The sequence below is a fragment of the Diadema setosum genome, chromosome 8 (genome assembly GCF_964275005.1).
Source record: "Diadema setosum chromosome 8, eeDiaSeto1, whole genome shotgun sequence".
Taxonomy (NCBI): domain Eukaryota; kingdom Metazoa; phylum Echinodermata; class Echinoidea; order Diadematoida; family Diadematidae; genus Diadema; species Diadema setosum.
Window position 1 is genome coordinate 6,796,125 of NC_092692.1, and position 24,872 is coordinate 6,820,996.

General features: G+C 39.3%; 1 protein-coding gene across 1 annotated transcript in view; it reads right to left on the bottom strand.

Annotated features, from left to right (window-relative positions):
* The window catches only part of LOC140231622 (uncharacterized), a 155,962-nt gene that overhangs the window by 90,104 nt on the left and 40,986 nt on the right, over window positions 1-24,872 (bottom strand). The window contains exon 2 of the mRNA XM_072311772.1: window positions 7,055-7,135. Coding sequence (XP_072167873.1) covers window positions 7,055-7,135 — 81 coding nt within the window. The remainder of the gene's footprint in view (window positions 1-7,054; window positions 7,136-24,872) is intronic.

The window sequence follows — 24,872 nt, forward strand, 5'->3', positions numbered from 1 at the left end:
AAAAGAAATGATAAAAAATCTTGCCTTCCATCATAAATCCAATAAATATGGCCTATACTCCTCCGTATGACCACAGTGCCTCACACACCATACACTTGGTAATCAACACATTTCACTATCACTCTAATCTCGGCTCTGCTGGTAACTGATATAATATAGGGCCTACATGTACTGTGAAACCAGAAATATTCGCAGCAATTAAATTTTCGCAAATTGGAGCTGACAGCCTTGTTCGCAGCATAAAATTTTCCCCAACTGCCACTGGCAGTCAGTGCATACAAGTGTAGACAAGAAATTTTGCAAGCATTTTAATTTTGCGAATCTTGGCTCCTTGCAAAATTTACAAAAAATTCATGCATGGGAAAATTTATGGTTCTACAGTAGGCCTATGCACACGGTGTATATTATGCATGTAGTATGTGTACTCCTAGGCCCGTATTCACAAAGGTGGTACAAATTAAAAACCATGGACAAAAACCATGGAGCGCCAAGTGGCGCATGGAATATTTCGTTATGAAATTGGTCATTTCGTCGACAAAATGACCGTTTCGTCAAGGAAATTATCATTTCATGGATGAAATGTTCATTTAGTTACAAAATGTTGTCATTTCGTTTCAAAATAATCATTTCGTCGAAGAAATGACTGATTTCGTAACAAAATATTCCATGCGACACTTGGCGCTCCATGGTTTTTGTCCATGGTTTAAACCATGGTTTCATTTGTACCACCTTCATGAATTCGTGCCCTCTTGTGCTTCATGATCAGCCTGTATACAATGTAGTTGACCTTTTAGTAGTGAAAACCCAGAGTTCAGGAAAAACAAAACCAAGGAAATTACAAATGAGAACCACTTAGGACGCCTTTGCCATGGACTGAAATAGGCTTAACCATTATCGCGAAGAATTCTCCCCATCCAGCCAGTAAACTATTGATTTTTTTTTTTTCTCTTTCCATCATCGTTCTTCTGATTCCTTCACAGTCGCGTCACAAATACAAAAGAATCGCCAGCGGATCAGCAGGATTTTACGGCTGCGCCGTCCAGATTCTGTGAAACCTCTCGTCTTGCCTCATGCCCTGCTATTTCGGAAACCTCGGCCTTCTGCCAGCGATTCTGAGCGGAGCTAATTTTGCTCGATTTTGTTTTGCTGCCGTTTGTTGCTTTTAACTGGCAGTGAGGTGCACAAGTGACAGCCCTGAAGTGCAGTAAAAATGGTGAAGTAAACAATACCTGCCTCAAATTGGCCACAATTGGGGGTTTGGTGGGCAACTGGGCATCCTACATGAAGACCTCATGAATCAGCTTTTCTTGAGTATGTGTACAAGTCTGTCTGTTTGTTTGTCTGTGTCAAAAAGTGCAACACGCATCTCCGCTCACATTTCAAAGACTGCTAGCATTCGCTCTGTAAAATCAGGGAGGTTGCACAGTGGAATTGGGGCCGGGAGATGCCTGCATGCTACAATACTAACATTCATCTTGATAGTGGAGTATTGATTGGCAAATTAAGGACATAAATTATACATTATTGGTAGCCAGGATGTGGAAGAATGAATCATCTTACGAAGCACCTCCTACTCAATTAGTAAGACTTGGCCGGGATGTATCTAACACAACCACCATTAGAGCCAATTACCAATTATTCACAACCAGTTGATCCCTTTCAATGGAATTTGGGTGCCCCTGAAACATTCCACTTAAAGTTGAACCACCTATTCCTACATAACATACAGATTGCACTTGGCTGCAATGATTCGTTTCATTCTAGAAGAAGCTGAATTTTTATCAGCTGCACAATTACAAACCCCGCAGTGATTTCGAAGAGGAATACTCATGGTTCGTGCTATGGGGTTACGGCTTGATCTTCATATACGGATCAATGCGCTGATTGTTAAATGCCAGACTCGCCCGTTATCGCACAACATCTCACAAATTTTTAGGTCACATTAAAAAGGAGCTATGGTATCCCTGGGAGATACTTAATTGAGAGAGTATTCTGGTGACCTTTGTAGTATCTGCCTGGTGATCAATTCTGCTCTCAAACTAATTTTTCCCAGTTATTCTTGTTCACCCACTGCAATGAGCAATGTTGTGGTGGAGGAGAGCAACAACATGTATACAGGAGAGAAAAAGACAAAGTCATTACAGAAATGACAAGCTGGGATTTAGCCTGACACTGAGAAATAAAAATGTAGGAATTGCGATGAATCAGATAAAGATCTGCTACAAAGCTGCAGCCTTCGATGCATTTACCACTTTTGGCGATGTGAGGACTCAATGAATTGTGGCACATAATTATACTATTTTCTGCGACAAATGTCCAATTATACCATAATGACTGTTGTGGTTTCATCCTCACATTGTCGAATTCTTCCATATTTCAGTGACTATGCTGTGGGAAAAGAGCAATTTCCAGCAGTACAATGCCATTTTTTTTTTTTTTTTTTTGTTGCAGGATATATTTTCATATATATCTCTCTCCCATTTGACAAAATTATGTGGTCAAATCTTCAGAGCATTTTGCATTTATCTCCATGGTTACCTTCTCCAACATCAGAACAATAAAAACATGCAATATATTATACGTTTTACCGTAAATGTCACTGGAGTCTGTAGAGGATGACGTGGAGCATCCTCAAAACAGGCTGGCTCTTTAAAATCACCTTGTAGTAATGTGATAGAGTTTGATATATCTGACTTATCAATTGGCCCTTATATTTCCCAACATGTTGGATTTTTTGAAAAGTGTATATCAAATATCAATACAATGATAACACTAACAGATGTACCCACATTGCATCATTCCTTTGCGCATGTACATATGTCCCACAACAGTTTTAAATATTTCATGTTGCAACAATATATAGGGCCATGTTCCAAGTCAAGCTGTGCTTATAAACATGGTCCTCGGCATTCAAATTATTGACTATAAACTTTACTCTGAAATGTTGCCTTCTTTAATAGTGAATATTCAACATGACATATTGCTTGGTACATTATATCTTCATTTCCCATATTTTTCTTGCATAATTGTATGTACAACATACTAATTTTGTATACAATGATGTCAACAGATGTAAAAGCTTTGTATCACAACAGAATCTCTCTTTTTTTAGTTTCTCAGCTTTTCAGAAAGAAAAAACAAACAAACAAAAGAAAATGGTACTTTCCTGATGAACATTATTGCAAAACACTGCAATTTTGTTCTTGCGTCTACTGTCAATTAGTACCTGGCCGATGGTGAGATAATCTGCCTTGCCTTGTCCTTGTCAAACAAGGAGAGGAGAAAAAAGACACGCAAACAAGCCTGTGGCCCCAGTGTGAGAATCTCCACTGCAGGCCACAAACAGGTCTTGCTATGGCTGGGTTATCTCCCAAAATGGCCATTATAATCACCAATTTGGTCAGTGGGGCTATCTTCTAATTGCCTCCATAGTGACCTAATGACCTCCCCATCCAATTAAAGCATGCAATTTGTTGTTCCTAATTTGTCTGTGTGTAAAAGCACAATAATTCAGATGCAACCTCTCAGTCACTTTAACAACTGTTCTACATTTCTGTTTATTTCGTGCGGGAACAATCATATTCCATCATCAAGCCAGTTGGGAGATGGGAATTAAATCAATAACACTTCGCCTACTACTGCAAGGCTATGAACACTACAACTACCAACACTAATGTCAATTTGCAGGAAATGGTTCTAGTAATTCTTTTAATGCAATCATTTGGTCATTACGGCATTTGTTTGAATGACGATAAATATGTGATTTCATTTGTTTATATCCACACTATCATCTCACAGAGATTGTACATGTCTGTATCTTCCATCTACAGTCAACCACACAAGAAACTTCTGTAATATTTAGTGGGCAAAATTTCCTAATCTCCGAACAATGGCCTTTAAGAGTAGTATCACATGTTTGTAAACAGAGACGAGGAGGAAATGGGGACAGAATCAATATTGGATGGCGGGCTGGGAGTTCCTAGCCCATCCACCATTTCATGCACGTCTTTGTCAAGTGACCTTTGACCTAATGTAACACCACAAAAATAGCAAGTGCATAGTATGCCATCAGTAACTATACACAGTGAAGTTAGACCAAGAATTTGCGATAAACTCTGGCACTGTCAAAACTGAACCAACTTTTAGCCAAATTACCTCAATGAAATGGAAAGAGTTCATGACCTATAAAGAAACAAGTATGTAGGACCTACAGATTTTGATGAATTCAGTTTGATATTGCCCACCCTTTGCAATATTAAAGAAACAAGTACAAGTGTATGTAGAGATATTGATCAATTCAGTTTAATATCGCCCACCCCTTGCAATTACATATCTCAACAAAATATGAATTATTTTATCAATGAGTAATCAAATTCACATTCATGTCAAGAAGGAGGCTTTATGTTTATTGAAGAACTTAACCACTATTTTCTAATCACACTTTAATATTATTCTCATCTTTATTTCATTGCGTTTTCGATAGAAAATCAAAATGCACTATCTTTGGAACAAGGCTGATGGGGTATCCATGATGCATGTGACAGCGGATCCGTGATATAATATAGCCTTAAATGTCAGTGACTAAATCTCCTTGTGGAGTTGATTGCTTGATCATAAATTGGCCTTTAGCCAGCGACAAGAGATTAGGGTCTCGAGTAAACAGGAGGTCTATGGGTGTTACCAGTTACCAAACGCCATTTATAAACATGGAGGGTTCTATAATCTTACACTAGAGCTCATTTATCAAACAATATTTCCAGACTGCATAAATTTCTTGGAATTGTACAGAGTTACAGAAAGGAGCATTCAGACATTGAATTTAGTAGCTTCCCACTGGCTGTCGATTGAAAACAAAATTTTTAAACCAGAAGCGCTCAGAGAACAAATGCTCCAGAATTGTATCCCACTTCACTGTTGTACCATGCAAAAATCCTGGACGCAGAACAATAATTGTTAAAAAAAAAATATTTGGATCCAAATCACCACCTAACCATTTTGAGCAACATTGCTAATAGACAGAAAACAAACAAACCAAGCAAAACATATTTGGCAAAGGTATACATGTAACAATGTTTGTGTCACAAATATAATACAGATGTGTTTTTATTCCATAACGGCAAAGTGTTTCGATATCTTGTCATTTTAAGGCTATCCAAGCCAAACCTGGGATACGGCAAAGCAAGCATTCAGTAGCCTGAGCTGACCTGTCCTAATCCATATTATGTCTCAGGGCAGGTCAACTTCCGGGATTTACCAAAAGTCCCCATGTATCGATAGCCTGTGTCTCATGATCCACTCAGAAATTTGACATTGTGTAAGTAAAGATGTGATATATACACCAATTGCAGCTAATATTTCAGGTACCACCCTAAATGTGCAATAATGCTGTGGGTGGGGGTTTTGATATCAATCTGATTTGTTTTTAACACATATGCACTTGCGAGAGCATTAGTGCTATAAAACTGAAAACACAATTCTGTAGAAATTACTAAAACTTAAAAAAAAAAAACTTAAAAAAAAGACAACAACTTTAAGACCTCAATAATTAATGCCTCACACGATCTTGTGGACAAAACAGAGTAGACCATATGTTCAGAAGTTGGCGCTGAGTTTACAAAATCAATTCAGTATGAAATATGATATGATATGATATATGATATGATATGATATGATATGAAAAATGCAAACCTTTTTTTTTTTTTGGGGGGGGGGGATAGACCTGAGACATTGGTGAGCTTTGCAATGATGTGAAATACATAAAAAGATTGTAACAATGTTTCCTAACCATGATCATTTTCCCACCGACTCACTGCTAATATTCTTTTTTAATGTGAAAATATGTGCACCTCTTTTTTCTTGAACATACCTTCAAATTGTTCAAACTTCATGTACTGCAGAGCATTTCAGTAATTCCAATCCCTCAGTTAATTCATTTTCCCCTGACTCACAACATTACTCATACCAATGATATATCTTTCCTACACGCTGATCCTGAAAAGATGTTTTTCATATGTGCAGCAAATGCCACATGGCTCATTTTTTAAAGAGCGAAGGGGGCGGGGATAAAGCACGACTTTCACAAACTTCATATTGCACCAGATGGGATAATCGGCCTACATCATTTCAGTGCGTCATCGCAGAACGTAGCGGCATTAATCCAGCTGGGATTGAAATGTACGCAGGTGATTATGCACATGTGGATGAACACTTCAACTCCTCACCATGAATCAATGGTGATTATAATGTCTGTGATATCTACACACGTTCAGGCTCAGGAGAAACATCTTTCTTTCTCCCTGCTTGTTTGGGTGCGTAGGAGTTCCCCTCCCCATCCTCTCCCCAACCCACCCTCATTCTCTTATCTGTTCATGAACAGCAAGTATCACAGGCCATAGTCATGAAATACAAGATGTACACTCGGTATTGGATGATTTTCACTGGATATTGGGGATTAAACTCCACATAGTTTGCAGACTTCACTAAATAACTACGGGCAATGCTCTGAAAACGGTATGATAAGCTGATCTTTTGAATCATCATCAAACATTTGAGGTATGAATTAGTCTGATTAGCCGCCATAAAAAGCAGACACGATTAAAGTCACAATGTTCTTTTCAAAGCATCAGATGTTGCCCTTTATATAGTCCCCATTACATCAGTCATACAGGACATTATACCACAGAAACCATTAATCCTGCTTAATCTGTTGAAAAAAAATATATATATATTGTCCTTTTTTTTTGGGGGGGGGGGGTTCTTTTCCATAGCAAGTAACAGAACTGAGATCATTAAAAACACACACGCACACAAACAATCACGAAAAGAAACAAATCTGTTATTGATACCATCACTGCTCTTCATTTTCTACAATAAGCACCCCTGATTACATAATCTTACTGGAGAATGACACCCAAAGCTTGTTTGCTCCTAAAAGTGTTTGATACAATGTGCTTGTTTGATTCATATTGAACATGGAGAACAATGTCAAAAAAAAAGATACATATATGACTATGAATTGAGAAATATTGTTCTACTGTATATCAGTGCAACTCACCCGATTTCTTGACATGGGGTTATCAAAGTCGATGCCTGGTGCCACAAACAGGTAGCCATACTGGATCGCCTTCTTGGGTTTCTGTGAGATCAAGACATAAGATTGGAAACGAGAGCTTAATCTGAGGGTCTCAACACCGCAAGCAGTTATGGGGCTGGTATCCAATAGCTATTATAATTAAACATAAGAAAATAATTATGAAATACTAGAATGTGACCTTCATGACGACGGCACATAACCATTGCTAACCTGAGCTGAATGATCACAATCGACAAATCTCGTAAGATATTGCTGAACAAGAAAAGAACAGAACAGAGAGAGATATTTCTAATACAAATTGATACATTTTGTTTGATTAAAATGGCCATTTACAGAAATGCAATACATTCTGACATCGCAAGGGCAACTATATGACCATTCCCACTCCTGTCCCACATATATTCTGAAAGGTCTTTCAAGGTTATTGGGTTTCAAACCACCACTGACTCCACAGTGGTTCATTGTGGTTCACCGTGCCGATCGTGATCAAATCAAAATATTGATGTCGGCCTGATTTCCACAATGTTCCTGTGGTCCTCTCCATGCAAATGTTTAGTTCAGCACGTAAAACACGTGGAAAAATATAACCCAAGTCACAAGGAGTAAACACAGGCTCAGCTGATCTCTTAAACATTTCAACAACTGGCAGAGGACGGAAAACGAAAGAAGAGATGAGTTTCTAAGAAATACCACCCGCAAACTTGTACTTGAATTATTGGATCAATATTGACTGATCTCAGATATGGCCAAAAAAAAAAAAAAATGCAGACTGCCGATCACAGCTTTGCTGGGGTAAATGTACTTCTGTCTTCCAGTTTAAAAGGGAGGTTCCCTCTGATGCAATATTTGTACACATGGCACAGATCTTCCTTCAGAGGATTCAGATCACTTGATGTGATACACAATACATGAAAAGAGTTTAAAAAAAGAGAGAGTGTGTCTGCACACTGGGCATATAAGGACTTTTTTTCAGTAAACAAAAGGCACAGTGTGTCCTTGAGATAATCTAGTTACAATTCATCTCCTCCTTTTTATTTTCTTCTTTTAATTCCTGACAAGAAAAGAAAAGAATAAAGGTATCTCTACTCCCCCCCCCCCCCTCCAAACAAAATAAAAAAAATCACTACTACTGAAAGGCCTGTAGATACAACATACACATTCCATGACTGCTGTAAGATAGTACATTAACCTAGCTAGGAACTCTGGGAAGACCAAACATACTGTATGCCCTACGAGTACTTTCTCCCTCCCATGGTCAAAATAAAAAAGAGAAAAGAGAAAAAGGTGCAATTCTTCAGTCTCTGTTTACAGGAGAGAGGTGTGCGTAATGTAGGCATGGCTGTTGCCATTTTACGCTTTTGGTCGTTGTTGTTTTTTCTTTCCCTTCTCTGGCTTCCGCCCCGGACTACATGCTCCCATAGCCGAACACTAAAAGGTCTCGGAGGGGGAGAGCGCCCGTGTAGTGGCGCAAATGACACAATATCGCGGCAAGCCCGCTCAGCGATTTGACAGGTTTGCCAAGACTTCAGCAGTTTTGTGTGAGCGCGGATCGTGTTACCCCCAAAATGGCTTTCCCGCGTCATCAAGAGCCCAACATACTGGGTTTGGGGGGTGGGATGAGGCTGGAGGGCAGTATGAAAAGAAGCATGCATGCATTACATTATGTTCTACTGCTACCAACTTCGCTACCCACACAATTCCAGCACACAAGACAGACACTGTATGGTTCATTTGTAAACTGGGAGTATATTTTCGCAAGTCAAATCATATTGAGCGTTTAGGATGTTTACATCTCATTTTACAGAATGAAAATAAAGTTGAAGTTAAATCTTCCTTGCAAGAAGTCATTAGAATATGTCTACGAAGAATTGAACACTTTCTCCTCAGAAAAAATTAGTAAACAGGAATAAACAGCCTCAAGATTCAATTGTAGTACACATGATTTATCCCGCAAGCGTTTGTCACTATCTCCATAGACAGGACTCACCCATTTCTTCACTATACAGACATCCTCATCTGTTTTTTTATTTGATGGGGGGGGGGGGAGAGGAAAAAATACTACTGTCAGATGCCTGCGTAAGTTGACAGCTTAACATGAGGTAAATTAATAACTGCAGTCGCGCACTAATGCAGCAAGCAGTCATGGAGCGCATGATATTTGCTGGTGTGAATGGGCAACCTTTCCATCTCTCCACAACCTGCTAAACCCATTTGCCTTTCTGAGAAAGAGTCTACAGCAGACTGCAAGTATGAAGAAACTACACCTACCTACTGGTGAACTTGATTAAATTTCTCTCACATTAAAGGGAAATTCAGTGGTAGTTTGTGGTCTTCTACAGCATTTGAATTACTAGGTAGCTGAATTTCATTCAGAATGACTGTTTTGTCTGAACCAATGTATCTTTTTTTTTTTCAAAATTTCATGGAACTGTTCAGATGCACTTAATACCTGAACTTCATGCTTCAAATGCTTGTCAGCAGATTTCATCTGAGAACATATACCGTAACTTGACTTGTACAAGTGTACAATGTATATGTGTATGTGTGCTTTATATGTTTATAGGAAGTAATTTATTAAGTCCCACTTAAGAATTACAGCTATTATTTCATTTTTGGATTTCTGTGGGTAAGATGACTCATCATAGCCATGATAACCAATATGATTCTTGCTGGCCATACCAGATAAGCCCTTTTTACACTTGTGTTTCGTAACCCCGGACTTTCTCTGACTCAGGACTATCATTAGTCCCGTACAAATTTTTTCAGCTTTTTACACTGGCCAATTAGTCCCGTACTATCTCTTGTCCGGGGCTAAGGAGAAAACTGACCTTTTTACACTCGTATTTCTTAGCCCCGGACTTTCCAAACCACATGAATACTCATGATTACGCTGTGCACTGTACACGTACACGCACGCACCGGCAGCACTTGATTACCTCGTTTCTGATTGGTCACTGGGGGTCGGATTTCGTCTCCGTCGCTTAGCCCCGGATTATTTTCTCGTTCTGTTTACACTCACTTGCTTGGCATCGCAATTGCGGTTCTAACCCTGCTATTTTGCAGGGCCAGATAGTACGGGATTATCGGTGGGGCTAGCCGACTTTGGCAAAAACGAGTGTAAACAGAAAGTGGGCTAAGGATAGTCCCGTACCAACGGTGGGGCTAAGGCCCCCCCTTAGCCCCACTGTTGGTACGGGACTAAGCAAAAATTTACAAGTGTAAAAAGCCCTTTAGGTGCCTACCATACATCAATGGCGCATTGCCTTTCACAGGGAAGGTGTGGGATTTACTGAGAGGTGAGGAGTGATGTCTTCATTCTCTCTGGACACACCCCTTCCTCCAGGAGTACACACAGTTGAGCTGAAAAACATCTCTGTCTCTACAGTTACGCCCTCTCATACCTAAAAATCACAGCAGAGCACTCTGAACAAGTTTAAAGAAACCGGCATCACCTTTACCTCATGATAAAGGGCAGTGTGGAATGACTTAGGTACAGCTGTTGTCATGGCAACATTGAACCAGATGCCACTGAATTTGAAGGTTGATGCTCTCAAGATAGAGAAACCCCTAGAGGCACTTCAGCATACAACCAGCATATCTCATGACTCATGTGGATGATTTTTGGCTCTTATGATGAGTAAAGAAATAGGCTGTGGCAGCACAAAGAAACAAACAAACAAAACAAAAATATCTACTCCAGTCTAGAGACACAACTAGGAGCTAATCCTTCACCTCTGATGCTCATTTCAAGGCACTAGTGTGTTGATACAGATATGTATCTTCCTCTCACTTAACGATGATAAAATTCCGCACAAAGACACAAGAGCACACATGAAAAGTGACCTAAGATTTTGAAAGTTTCAGGATTTTTTTTTTTCATAGACACAGCCTTGAAATCTTAGTAGAAAACAAGACAATCAATTGATATCCCTTTTCATTTTAGTTTAAAGGTCCAGTTTACCTTTGGGAGCAGTGATTTCAAAAATGTTCAAGATATCACATTTGATGCATATGTGTAGGTCTGTTGTATCACAAAACATCCTACCATATAAAATTTGTGCAATAAAGCCTAAAATATGAGAAGATATCAGCATTTTTCTCAATAAACCATAACTGTATACGGTTTAGTCTGGAAGCATTCTTATTATAGCTATTGTTCGCATTTTGTGTATTTAACAATACTTAACATCGATTATACGGATTCAAATTTTTACAGTGGTTGTTTCTACCCCTAACTCACATTTTAGAACTATTTCAAAGCACTTATGTTGGGTTTTTGTATCATCTGCAAATGGTAAATTATGCCTTTAAGCACAAATAGCATCTTCCAAATCACTGCAAAATAAAGAAATCATGATTATTAGTAATCATCATGAATCCATTTTGAGACTTAACACTATAAACTACCATTTTGAGCTAATTTGTGGTCATTTTCGCACAAGAAAACTTGCATTTCTACGCAAAGAACCCTACTTCTTTGCACCTTTAAGGCCGCTCAGATCAGACCAGTGCGCCCCATTAGCTAGCAAAGCAAAGAGGGGAAAAGTGAGATGATACTCCCTAACAGGATGACGATTGGGGAAATCTACCGGCTAAGCCGTCCAATCATGGGCTGTATCTTGGGGAATCACGCATTCATGTCCTTCGCTGCATCGCCCCCGCTCCATCCCCGAGATGACAGCCCCCTCCCCTCCACCCCTCTTTTTTTTTTTTTTTAACAATTCAATTTGCAGCCTAGCATTTAAAGAAAATGAAAAACAACACAGTAGAGAGGGCAAAAAAAAAAAAATGATCCACTTGTCAAGTCGTGCATGACACTGGCTAGGTTCACCTTTAAATGAGATTTAGATGTGTCATGATTGGTGCCATTAACTATCCGTTCCACATCCTTTACGAGATCACCCCTTACTGGGCAGGACATGGAGGATGGGGGGTGGGGGGGGGGAGGAGGAGGAGGAAGGGTTCGCAGTGTGTTGTACCTCCCTGCTCTTTCTGCAGGGAAGAATCAAGATGGATCCACAGGATAACAGTATATTAAATGAAGAAGCGGAGGTAAGTCGTCCCTGGTTTTTATAAATTTTAATCCGTTTTTCCTTCATCCAAGTCGAGGCATTGCTCCTTTCATATCCTTGCTTCATCTTCACGATAAGACATAAAAGGAGTCTGTCATGTTGTCGTTTACGATAACATGTCCATTTTGTGGAACATCATCATTTTCATGCTTTCGACACATTGTAATAGCTTACTCTTCAAATCTCTCTGATTTCATTGTGCCCATTCTTAGATAAATCCTTGACAAGGTCATTTCAAAGGAGGACAAGTTATTTTGAGGGGATCACAACTCATTTTATACAAATTTATTAAAACAAGATACTCACTCAAATAAAAACAATATTGAAAGACAGAGATTTCATCAAGAAGAAAAACAAAATGTTGAAGTCATATACAAAATGCTTTTTTTTTTGAGGGGGGAAGGATTTCCGAGATCCAGTTGCTATTGAAAGGGATCAGTCAATCTTCAAGAACAAATCCTTTCATTTCTCCTTTGTCCTTTTGTTTAGAAATGCATTCATTAAATCACTTTGTTTGAACGTAGTCTTTAAATAAAAAGTGATTTGCACATATCAAATTGACTACTGTTAGAGGAAAAACAAAAACCTTGGACTGATGTTTAGCAGCTCAATACTTTTGACTACACCCAAAACTGTCTCGACTTCCACAAAAATTGAGCAATGAGTGATGCCTATACAGTCAAAACAGACCTTAATGTCCTTTTCATTTAGACATGGCAGGAAACCATATGTTGATGACATTTCGGCGACAGAGGCAGCAAATGAGGGATCTGCGAATTCAATTAAACTTCCAAATCAAGCATTGCTGCGATAGTGAGTCACTGGCGTGGCATGAAGTTGATTTTCTATTCTGCCTCAATACAGAGCGGGAAAGGTCTCTAACTGCTTTCAAAATATGAATGAAGGCAGTGACTTGTGGCATTTCTGGATGTTATTCATCATCAGTACGAACTATACAATATTGCGCAGTGAATCTGGGACGAACTCAATTTTGTCTTTTTATGGCATTCAATCCATCACATGACTGCCCATTACGCTTTGACCACAATGTAACTTTTTATCCCGAGGCTTGTTCACACACACATGTATACACAGATGGCTTTTTTTAAATCAGTTTTTGCTAACTGATAATCTTTAAATGTGGACACGAAATCATGAACTTTGTGATCCCCGACGCAGTGCAAAATTAATCCATTTTGCTTTTTTTTCAAACCCTTACAATAAATTGTCTTGAGCAGTATGTGTTGGCAAATGCATATGGGGGGGGGGGGGGAATAATAATCTCATGACATAAGGCTTAAGGTAAAGACGCCCAGGTAATGCTCCTACCATTATTTAGACACGTACAGTTCAGAGATAGAACATGTTTCTCTTGCAGCCAAGTGAGTTGTTTGGCTGTGTGTAATTAACAGCAAATTAAATTGACTGATGTATGCCAATCAGAAACCAATAACTCCTGTGTGTGAATGGGCCTTCAATGGTCTTGTCCCTAGGCAAGAATTATCAGGTCTTTTATCATACTGCACCTCACATGCACCAGTGAGAACACTTGGCCCTGTAAGTTTCAAAGGGAAATTCTGGCTTTGGACAGAATGTTCAGGCAATGTCTATTTTTTTAATTCCTTGGTGGATATAATATTTTATCTTGTCTGTGCCTCTAAATTAAAGTTTCTCTTTCATTTTTTTTTTTCATCATTCATCACATCTCTAGTACTGTGATTTTGACACCACACAGTACAATAATGATACACAAAATTATTATACTACTGACATGACATTGATAATAATAATATATAAGAACACTTATCATTTCTGCTGTTGTAATCATTTTCATCATCATCATCATCAGGTATTATGAACTTATTACTATTATCATGAACAATGCTAAACTTCTTTAGACAGTCTAGGGGTTTGAGCATACCTATATTTACATTTTACATACCCTATACATTCACAGATTTTGCTCTGTGGTTTTTTTTTTTTCTAGATGACATCTACTAATCACAAATGTAAATTTCCCAAAACATTGATTCATTCCTGACCTGAATGATTCATTGTAAAACAGGAAACGACCATCTTGAACTTTCTCTTTCAAAACATTCACCCAAATGGCACTCCCTAGATACACCAAGAAATAAACATTAATCATGTACGCCTTTGAAATTATTAGTCAGCTAAACTCATGTTGAGAGAGCTCTCTCTTCAACTGAACTCTATCAAATATGTGCCTAATAACAGATTATACCAAAACAGCATTGAGCAAACATGGTCTATTTCACGGAAGAGTCTCTCGTTGAGGTCAGGCGTATCACACTCCGATACCTTGGCAACTATTTATTCAGAGATCATCATACATGGATGGTTTGTTCTTGTAAACCACTATGCTGGAGCAACTGACCTCAAAGACATCACACACCTCTTTCCCTCCGACTCGACTGTAACACGTACAAACACAGTACTTAGCTCTTCGTGAAGTCTGGCTTGCCCAGTCAAGTCATACAGGCCAAACAATTTTTGTTATTGTTCGCGTGTTATTAGCGACGGAAATGACCCCACTGAAGTGAAAAGAAACACTTTAGACCCAAGCTTTACCCATACTTGGCCTTTGTCTGTGTAGCCATAAGCAATTATTTGGGAAATATCACTGCCCTAACTTTAAAAAAAAAAAAGGGAGGGAGAAAGCAAATACTGTCAGGAAAATTTGACCTGGTTTGTGGAATGTGGAAGATGTGGAACAACAAGATACGGAAAGCACAAATAAGATTTCCCCATGTTGAGAGGACATGAAGAATTATAGAAAAATCTTTGATTTTTTAGATATCTCAAACATCTCCACTTGTTAAAAGAAACATTCTTCAAAGTCAACTGAAGATAACATAGCCAAGACCACTAGAGTTTGTCATTATCCGAGTATCTCATTCACTGCTCTAGAAAATTGCCCAACTTAGCAAAGTTCACCAAGATGAAAGTAAGGACAGTGTCAGTGACTAAGAAATCAATCATGGAGGCAAATCTACTCATTCACGCATGAATTTCGTCATTCCATTTTGAAAGAAACAAAAAATAATGTCACTTGTAAATGTTTTGAGTTTGGGGCTCCTTGCAACTTATCGTTGACAGGAACTCAAAGGCAAAAAACAGAAATGTAAATTAAAGAAAAATATGATTCTAACAGGAAGAAAGAAAAGTGCCATTTAAATTTTCTGCAATTTAAGATTCATGATATTAATATTATCAATAAAGTCTGAACATGAGAAAATATACAAAATGCTGTACTCTAGAACAGAAATTAGTAAACTCATGTCTTATTAGTCTCACAATGCAAGAGTTGCTTTTAAAGTACCAAGGCACAATCAAAATTAAAGCCTTACAATCGTGGCGAGTGGTTTGTGCGGCACGAGACGAACGCAACACGCTGCCTCCCCCCATTCTGTATCAAATGTCGTGACACCGAATGAGAATAGCGCTGGCTCAATGGGTCAGCGAACACACATGGGTCTTACATAAAAGGGCTGTCCGAGCCACGCGAAGCTTTCGAAGGGATGCGAATGGACGCACACTCACAGTGCGCATGCGCATGAAGAGAGGCCAAAAGAGCCAAGCATCTTCTGGCCTCTCTCCTCCAATCACCGCAGCTCGCGGTCACAATGTTTGTGTATGATGCGTACACACACACACACTCACAGTCCCACACATTTATGGATAGCACTGCAGTCTGGCATTGCGCAATTGCATGCACAAATTTCGTTCGGAGGAGTTACGCAATAACGTACCATTAGGGGTGACGATCGTCCGACTTCAAAGAAATGGAGGATGACAAAATGTCGCGTGATGGTAAACAGTGGATTGCGTTTCACGTGATGATATTGACTCCAGCAGTTTTACAGCTACTTCCTACTGAGAATCAACAGGTCATATCGTTCTTGCAGAATGAAAGTTTTTTTGGGTTTTTTTTTCAGGAAAATTGCTGCATCACAAATAGGGAGATGGTGAAAGTGGTACAGTACTTCCTTTTGCTACCAATAATAGCTTGAACAGTTTTCAAAATATTGATACGTGATCATGGTGTTTGTCTTCGTGCCACAATAGTGTGGCCACAGGATGAGCGTAGCAAAAAAAACTTATTGCTTCTGTTATTTAAAGCAAGTCATTCATAAAGAAGAGAAACTACTGGAAGGCTATTTTTACAATTTTTTGGCATCATTGATAGGGCAAGCACATGACCAGTCTATTATAAGCAAGTGATAAAAGCACATGAACACAGTGGTACAATGAATGCACTGAATATATAATGATTTATAAATTCAGTGATCTGTTGCCAACCTAATAAAGGTGGGGTTTTGAAGAAAAAAAGGTGAATTCAAGCCTTGCAGCCATTTGGTCTTTCCCCTTCAATCACCCACCCTCTCCCTTTCCTCTTGTGGTCATCACAAGACCAGCAGATAGCAATTTCCCTGGGAAATTTTAAGGTATTATCGTATATCATATAACAATGGATCAATACATTCTGTCAACTCCAAACTGACTGGCATGGAAAATGGCAAATTGAACAGAATGATCATCGATTAAAAAAAATGTTTGACAGTCAGAAAACAACCGTCAGACACCATGATTTGACAAAAACGCGTAAAGAAATTATACGAGAATTGCTACACTGGTCATATGTCCAAGATATTGTTGCTGTTATTGTTGGGGGTTTATTTTTCAGGGTCTATTGAAAAGATGACTGATACGTCTGCAATTTCATTAGGAGGAGGAAGGGGATGAGGGCAGCCCTTACACCCCCAGGCCATTGTTGACGAGGGAAGAGGGAGGGGTTATAGACTTGACACCCTGAGTCACTCACAGGTGTTGGTTGACTGGTGTCAGCAGTAGGCTGGGAGCCCTGGCAAATTTCTAGGGTACAGGAGAGTGCTAGCCTTCAAGAACCCCAAAACCTTGGGCCATGAGGACAAGGGGTGAGGGGTGCATCTACATGGGCACAAGTGGCCATGACAGCACTGTAAATTCAATGATGAGTGCAACATTAGCATCAAAATGACATGTTCACACACCTGTAAATTCACACTATTACAGTGTTCGAATAGCCTACTCTGTTTCCATAGAAAACTTAAAATCATGGGTAGCCCCTATATCTTTCCCTTGGAACCAAGTTAGGAGAGCATGCAGTTTGCCTATTCTTGAGAGAAGTACAGATAAAACCCTTGGATCCAGATTGCAAGGGTAAGTTGTTGCTATGTCAAAGAAGCCTCAGATGCTGTAAATATTTTACTTGTCAGAAACAACCTTAGCTACTCAAAGATACATGATAGAATTTAGATATAACATATATTGGCTGGTTTTGTTGTTGTTGTTGTTGTAATTTAAGTTGGTTTACTGACATGTTTGCCAAGAAGGTACATTTCTCTTTTCATACAATATTTATTTATCCAGAAAAAACAGGGGATCTTTTCATGGTGAAAAAGGATTGCCCATATAATGTAAGACCTACAGTACAGTGTATCTTTGTTAAGAATGATGGCACATATTGACATGAATACATGTACAGGGTTCAGGACCAACGTTCAGGATTCGGTTTCAGGTTTCTGATTTCATCCACACCGACAAGTGTGAAGAGCAGGGAGATTTCCCAGGAGAACTATAGGATAAAAGATGAGATGATATACCACATGAGGTACACAATCTCCAAGACTGAGAAATAAAAACTAGCAATTTCTTTTCATCTCTTCATAGACAGGGTTACTACATATTGAAATTCTTTGTCAGCACCATCAAACGTCAATTCATGGCATATCCAGTGACATGATGGAGAAGGCATGGTGTACTCAACATTCCTACCAGCTGCTGACAATGAGATACAGCTGTGACATATACAGCACCTCCTCCGACACCCCCTCCCCCCCATACATGTTACACTATGCATGAACTCACCCCATCCCATCCCTTCAGAAATGGGCTAACGCAAGGGCAAATCAATGCTTCAGCACAGCCTAATACAACTGTATTACACTGCACATTCCCCTCCCCTCCCCTGTCTCCCTTCCCCCGTAAAAATGTTTATGAATTATATTTCCCAATGTTATGATCCATGCTACACTTTATGCCTGCTGACAGGGAACTGTACAATCAAGTCACAGTGCCCTTCTCTACCGACCAAGCCCCCCCCCCCCCCCACCCCTCCATTTTTTAATAAGCAGGAGGGTAGAAAAGCTATACTTCACAAACTAGACCCTAACGTACACTTAGGATGGGTGCAAAGTCTACTCCTACTCTTCTGCTTCTACTATAAACATCTAGAATATCAAAGTCAGATTTTTGTTTGAGTGTCAAATAGCTTTCAAAAATGGGCCACTATACTTTCCTAGTACTACAGGTTCATCGATAGGGCCTATATCACTGCATCTACTGCAAAAGGTCATATTTGTTTGAGGTTATCCAGGTCAAGCCCTGCCATGTTACATGTTACCTTTGAACCATGGAATATGAACTGACCAATAGTATGATTGTATGGATTTATGACTTTATGATACCTACTTTGTTTACCATGGAAGGAGTGGCAAACTTGTTCACCCTACCACTATGAGAGATGGCTGGACACAAATGGTGGCCAACCACTTGATGACGATGAAGAGGAAGACTAGCCCGCTCCTTAGTCCCATACATATACAATCGCAAATCTGTTGTGATTCAGCCCATGTTCTTTCTCCCTCTCTCTCCCTCACCTGTCAACAGCCAGCAATATGGTGATGACTTGTTTTCGTTTCTCCGCAATCTACTCCGTATTTTGATTTCATCTCCTGGACGTTCCCAAGGATACAGATCACTACCTTTCCCATTTCTACTTCTGCAGGTGATCTACGCAGACCAACATAGCCAGGTCAATACAAGCACTCCCAAAATAGCTTTTCCACTTTGAGACTGAAGGGGGGGGGGGCAAATACTGAAATTTTTCAGAGTATGTCTGCCATTCATCCTACTTGCAACCACTGCAGCCACTCTGACCAAAAAAAAAAAAAAAGAGATATTACTGTGAATTACCTGGGGCCCGTTTCATAAAACTTGTCATCAGTGACAACTGCCACATTTCTATGACAAATTTGCTCTCAGTCAATCAGATGCAAGGATTTCAGTAGCTTGTCACATCTATGACAACTTGTCACTGATGACAAGTTTTATGAAACGGGCCCCTGGTATGCATCACAACAAAAATCATCTTTTTCCTTTAATCCCCTCACATCATCTCTCTCTCTCTCCCTCAGTCTCTCTATTCTCAATACAATATTTGTATCACCATAATGAGAATAAAGAGCCAAGTATACCGTTGTATGGTAAAAGACTTCGTACCCCTAATGTATTAAAGAGGGTGTAACTACATGATAATGTATACTGTATGTTCATGTTGAAATGAATGCAAGATACTGATAGTTATGTAATTTGCCATTCATTTTGGAGGCAGCAGTTACCACCTCATCCAGCATCAAATACATCCATTTAACTTAATTTAACCTGTTGAGGACTGGCTGATTTTGCTACAATGCGTATTTCCCATAGACACTTGCCCGAGTATGAATTCGGGACTCGTCCTCAACGAGCTAATAAAGTTTGTGAGCTCACAAAACTTTGTAGAAACAACAGTCTCTACACTGATGGATGATCAGAACACATAAAAAAGAGGGGGTGGGACTAACGATAGAGTCAATATATTGAATTGTGCCAAGGGAACTAGCTATGATGCACAATGAGTGAACTGAAATGGGTGCAAACTGTGGTGGACATTGCAAAACATATTCTGTAACTACTCACTGAGCACCTACAAATTGACAATTACATAAATCACACTTACAAAATATCCCAGTAGGACATACAAACACACATACACACAAAAACACACTCACATGGTCCTTAGTACCGTTTCTGTTACCCAACTCAGCATTTGTTTTGTTCGTGTGCAAAAAACTGTGTACAATGAAATGGCACGACAGTGAGCGAGTGAGAGGAAATATGGAACAATAAGGGAGGGGCTTTGATTGTGCCCATTATTTGTCGATATTTGTCTACAGTTTCAAAATCTGTCATTCAGCTCTTGGAGGTGTCCCCGTATTGACATTTTTCAGTGTGTGTGCATTGCGGAAGTAACTGATCTAGTGAACACAATCGATGGGCAGTCGGCCGTAATGAAAAGACCTACAGACAAAGGTCAGGGTTGAGGGGATTAGAAACCCCTTTTGTCAACTCAAAACAAGAATGATTTGCCGTTTCACACGCCTTCCCAGATATCACATCGAGCGAGATCCTTACGATTACATTAAACATGCAAGTACATTACACATGCTCCTGCATCTGCAAAGAATCCATACACTAGCAGTGTATGTACCTTTGTTGATTCAGGCAGGTGCCCTGCATGCATTAAAAACATTTCCTTTTTCCTTTTATTTTCTTTTTTCTGGCAACGGCAGACCAAAATTTAACATCTGATTTGAAGTTGTTGCACTTTTGGTGACAATCTCAATATATACATTGTTAACTGTCCACAGGGATTAAAAAAAAAAACAACAACAACTTTAATAGTATATAGGTCTACTGCATGTGTGTGTTCATAATGGTATACACTGTATCAATCCACTAACTGCTTGTGTATCAAAATGAAAATGGGGTTCAATCTCTTTCAACAGGGGACTTTTATTAATCCAACAATTTAAGTTTACTTGGAAACATCATATTCTTTCTTTCTTTCTTTTCATTTAAACATGGTAGACGTAACTACAACTGTTGCATTGTCGAGCTATTACGGCTCTAGGATTTTCAGTGAAATCTTACCTGTGTCGAAAGCGACGATTTATTTTGGAAGAGCATGTGCAACACCACTAGTCAAATAGTACTATAGCATGGGATTAAATTGTCTTCTGGGTGTTCGGTACAATAAACATGTCTACAGTGGTTTTACTTATTACTGCTAATTTCAAAAGGCAACTGATGCTTGCAAACTTAGTATTACCTTATCAAAAACATTGATGCCCATGATACAAACACAACACATAACTGTCTCTCGTATGGTAAGATATAACTTCTGATTGAAAAGGGTTGCTATTTAAATTTCTCACTGTTCCTGTAATTCTCAATTACAAATCTGTTGTAAACCACATGTATAAAACCTGTCCTGTAAAGCCTGATTCCCAAAATATATGACACACCTGCAATGTAGCAGAAGCAAAAGTGCATTCTTCCCCCACCACAAATAACAACACAAGGGTAACCTTTTCCCCATTCTGTCCTCATTTCTTTTCTTTTCTTTTTTAGAATATCTTCTTTCTTTCTTTTAATCTGCAGTACTAAACATGGGTAAGAAACAAACACTTTTCCTTTTGTTTGTCTGCCCCAGTTCTCTCTGTCCTTGGTACAAATGTACTTTCTCTACACATAGGGCCTACTGAACAATGCATCACACTCGGTCACACCCACGACAGCCATTGGGGCAACCAGCTGGCTGGTAAATTGTAAGTTTTCACTTTCACTTGCCTTCATACAAGACTTTTTCAATTTTTCTTTTCTTTTGGATATGTTTGTTGTAATAATATTGGGGGAATCCATAACAAACAATTTCCCACGAGCACAGTCATATCATTCCTCCATTTGAACAATGAGTTCAGTTCTGTAAAATGATGATCAAGAGCCTGATATTTAGGCCTATGTTGTGGAAAATCAATCTAAAAAAAAAAAATAATAAAGTAGCGATAGCATATAGACCTACACTGTGGTATTTGTACCTATCCATGATACTTCATCAGTAATATACTCCTTAAGGATGGGCAATAGTATTTGTAATTTTGGAATGACTATACCAGTTTATTGGCATTTAAGAAGTATAGGCCTACATATCTTTTAATCCTAAAGTTTTACATCAATCGCCAGACTTGACTGCAATATATATATCCCACCATAATACAATGTCACTCACACGCAAATTGCAAAACAAGTCCATTATGTTTGATAATATGATAGTGCCCAAGGACAAGAAAGGGTCCGTCCTATGGTGGTATGCACTGGCCTACAGAGCTTGGAGGCAATAGAGTTTGGGAGTACAGCAGGCTGTATTGCCATGGTATTGAACAGTAAAACAATACGCCACATTGCTCTGTGGGTAGGAAGCTACGTAATGTGCATGCATGCTGTGAGTGCGACGGCACTTTTTGTATTCACAATGTGACCCCTCTCATTTCTCACAGCATACATGTAGGCCACACAAAGGGCACTATGTACAATGTATGTATTCTGAACACAGTGCATTATTCATTTGCGCGGAATGCCGCCAGCTTTGATGTCGATGATGAATGCACTTTCTCCTATAACCTGCTTCTGACATATGATCGATTCAAAATTTATGACAAAACATACATTTTTTGCTCTCTGAATCATTCCTGATTCAGCCAAACAAGAATCTATTATGATCAGATGCAAATGTCGCAATATTGTGCAACACCAGGCAGATTATCTATCTCTTCACTAGAATTCAACTTTTTTTACAGAATCATGGCATCATTGCTACACCAAATAATAATCTTTTCTACAAGCAACCAAACCTCCCAGGGCTCGACACTAACGGTGGCCCGGTGGCCCGGGGCCACCAAAAACGCACGTCGGGCCACCAAAATTTCAGAAATTAAGAATTTGGTGGCCTGATCCGGCCACCAAAAAAGATCAGATGTTTGCCTTTGGGCCACCAAAAATAAAAGTTAGAGTGGAGCCCTGCCTCCATATTTTACTACAAACACAGGACAAAGGATCTGGGTTTGCTATTGTAGGAATGATCACTCAGCCAATTGTAATTATTAACAGCAGAACGCTGTCATATTTAGCAACCATTCTAAAAATATACCCCTTATTTTTAGGAGTAAGCCATAGTCTTCCACATACGTTGTATGGAAAAATAACTTCACCTGTCATAAAAATAATATGATCTGTCAACACGATATCTGACTCTAAGGGTCATAAACGTTGTATACTTGGGTGACCCGCACCTCGTCATAGTTAATGTTTGCGCATATTTGAATCACATTTCGCCACTGAAATTCTTTGAAATCCAACTCACATACAGGAAAAATGCTGAAAATTCCAATGGAACCACAATTTCACTGATCGATATCGAAAATTTGCTGCTATCGTCGTCAAACGCGAACGATGCGAAAAAGTTGCGCGCTAAGGAAGGGGCCCGCAACTCGTCACCCGCGCTCCCATAGACAAAGCACGTAAAAGACGTGTGCGGATGACCGTGATGCTCCCATAGACATACACGTAAAAGATGCGTGCGGGGACAGTTGTGATACTTATAACACGTATTCCGATTAAATTTCAGATTTTCGCGAAAAATCGTTCGGTTTTCACCACAGTTTGCTTGGTTGTGGTAGCCCTGCCAAGTTTCAAGCTTACTGAACACAGTCCCGGGCATAAATTTTTGTTTAGTGCGCTTAAAACAATTTTAAGCGGGGTGACGGTATTCGGGCCCCTGACGAGGTGCGGGCACCTCGCTATACTTGCCATTAAAAAGAAAAAGAAAAAGATGTGGCATGACAACTTTGTTTTTGCTGTATCTTTAGGGTGAAAGATCGGTTCAAAGAGTGACAACTGATACTGTATGGGTGAACACTGAAATGTCAATTGAGGCATCTCACTGCCTCTTTCCAGGAGTGATGGTAGTGTGCATACCAGCCAGCGCTGATTAACATTTCTGTGACCAATGCCTGAATCATCATGCAGAGACGACTCATCCTATTCTCGGGGATCTGTTACAGGAAACAATAAATGACACACGCTAAGACTGTGATGAGCAGTGTAATCGCTATATATGACAGTGATCTTTGGGGTTGAGCTTCGGCTCTCCACAAAAATGACGTGTACAATCTTGCATGCTGCCGCCATGTACGCAGAAACCCTACTCCGCCTGCCCAGTGAACTTCAGAGAGAGTCGTATTCCAGGGTCGCCTACCCCGAGCGATGTCTTAATGCGAACAAAATGGGCTCAGCATGACAACAATATTGCAAAAACAACACAGGCTTAGTCTCTTTCAAGGAATCCTCCTAAAAGCAATAACCTGCAATGTACTCACAGATCAAATCTGACAATGTCGGCAATCTCAAAGCCAAAAACAAGAAAAAACTCTGAAGACAGAACTTTAATCAATATGCCCAAGTTATTTTTTTTTTTTAAGTTACATTACATACTATCTACAGTGTATGGCATTGTAAAAGCTTGGAACAAATATTAGGTCTATATCCTTGGACTAAGACTACATGTATACACACATTAAAAACAGTAGGACCTATGCCCAGGTATGGGATATATACGGGAGACCATTACGATATGAACCAGAGCTGACATGGACTGATTTTTAATCACTGTGTGGAGACAAACAAACAAAACAAAATATTAAGATCGCCTTCATTTTGCCACGGACAGTGATGAGCTTTGAGAGGAGGAGTTACATTGTACAGTAAAGGTTCTGCTAGTATCACTGTGCGTGCATCTAAATTCCCTTTGGTCTCTATCATATATCATTTGCAAAATCTCCATCCAATTATTCATATTGAAGTATAATGATAATAATTGATAATATCTTTAAAGCCATTAGTATGATTTCTCTTGTTGAAATTATTTCAACTTTGTATCATCCAGACCCTACATGGTTTATACTCGTAGGATATGCACTTCTGGT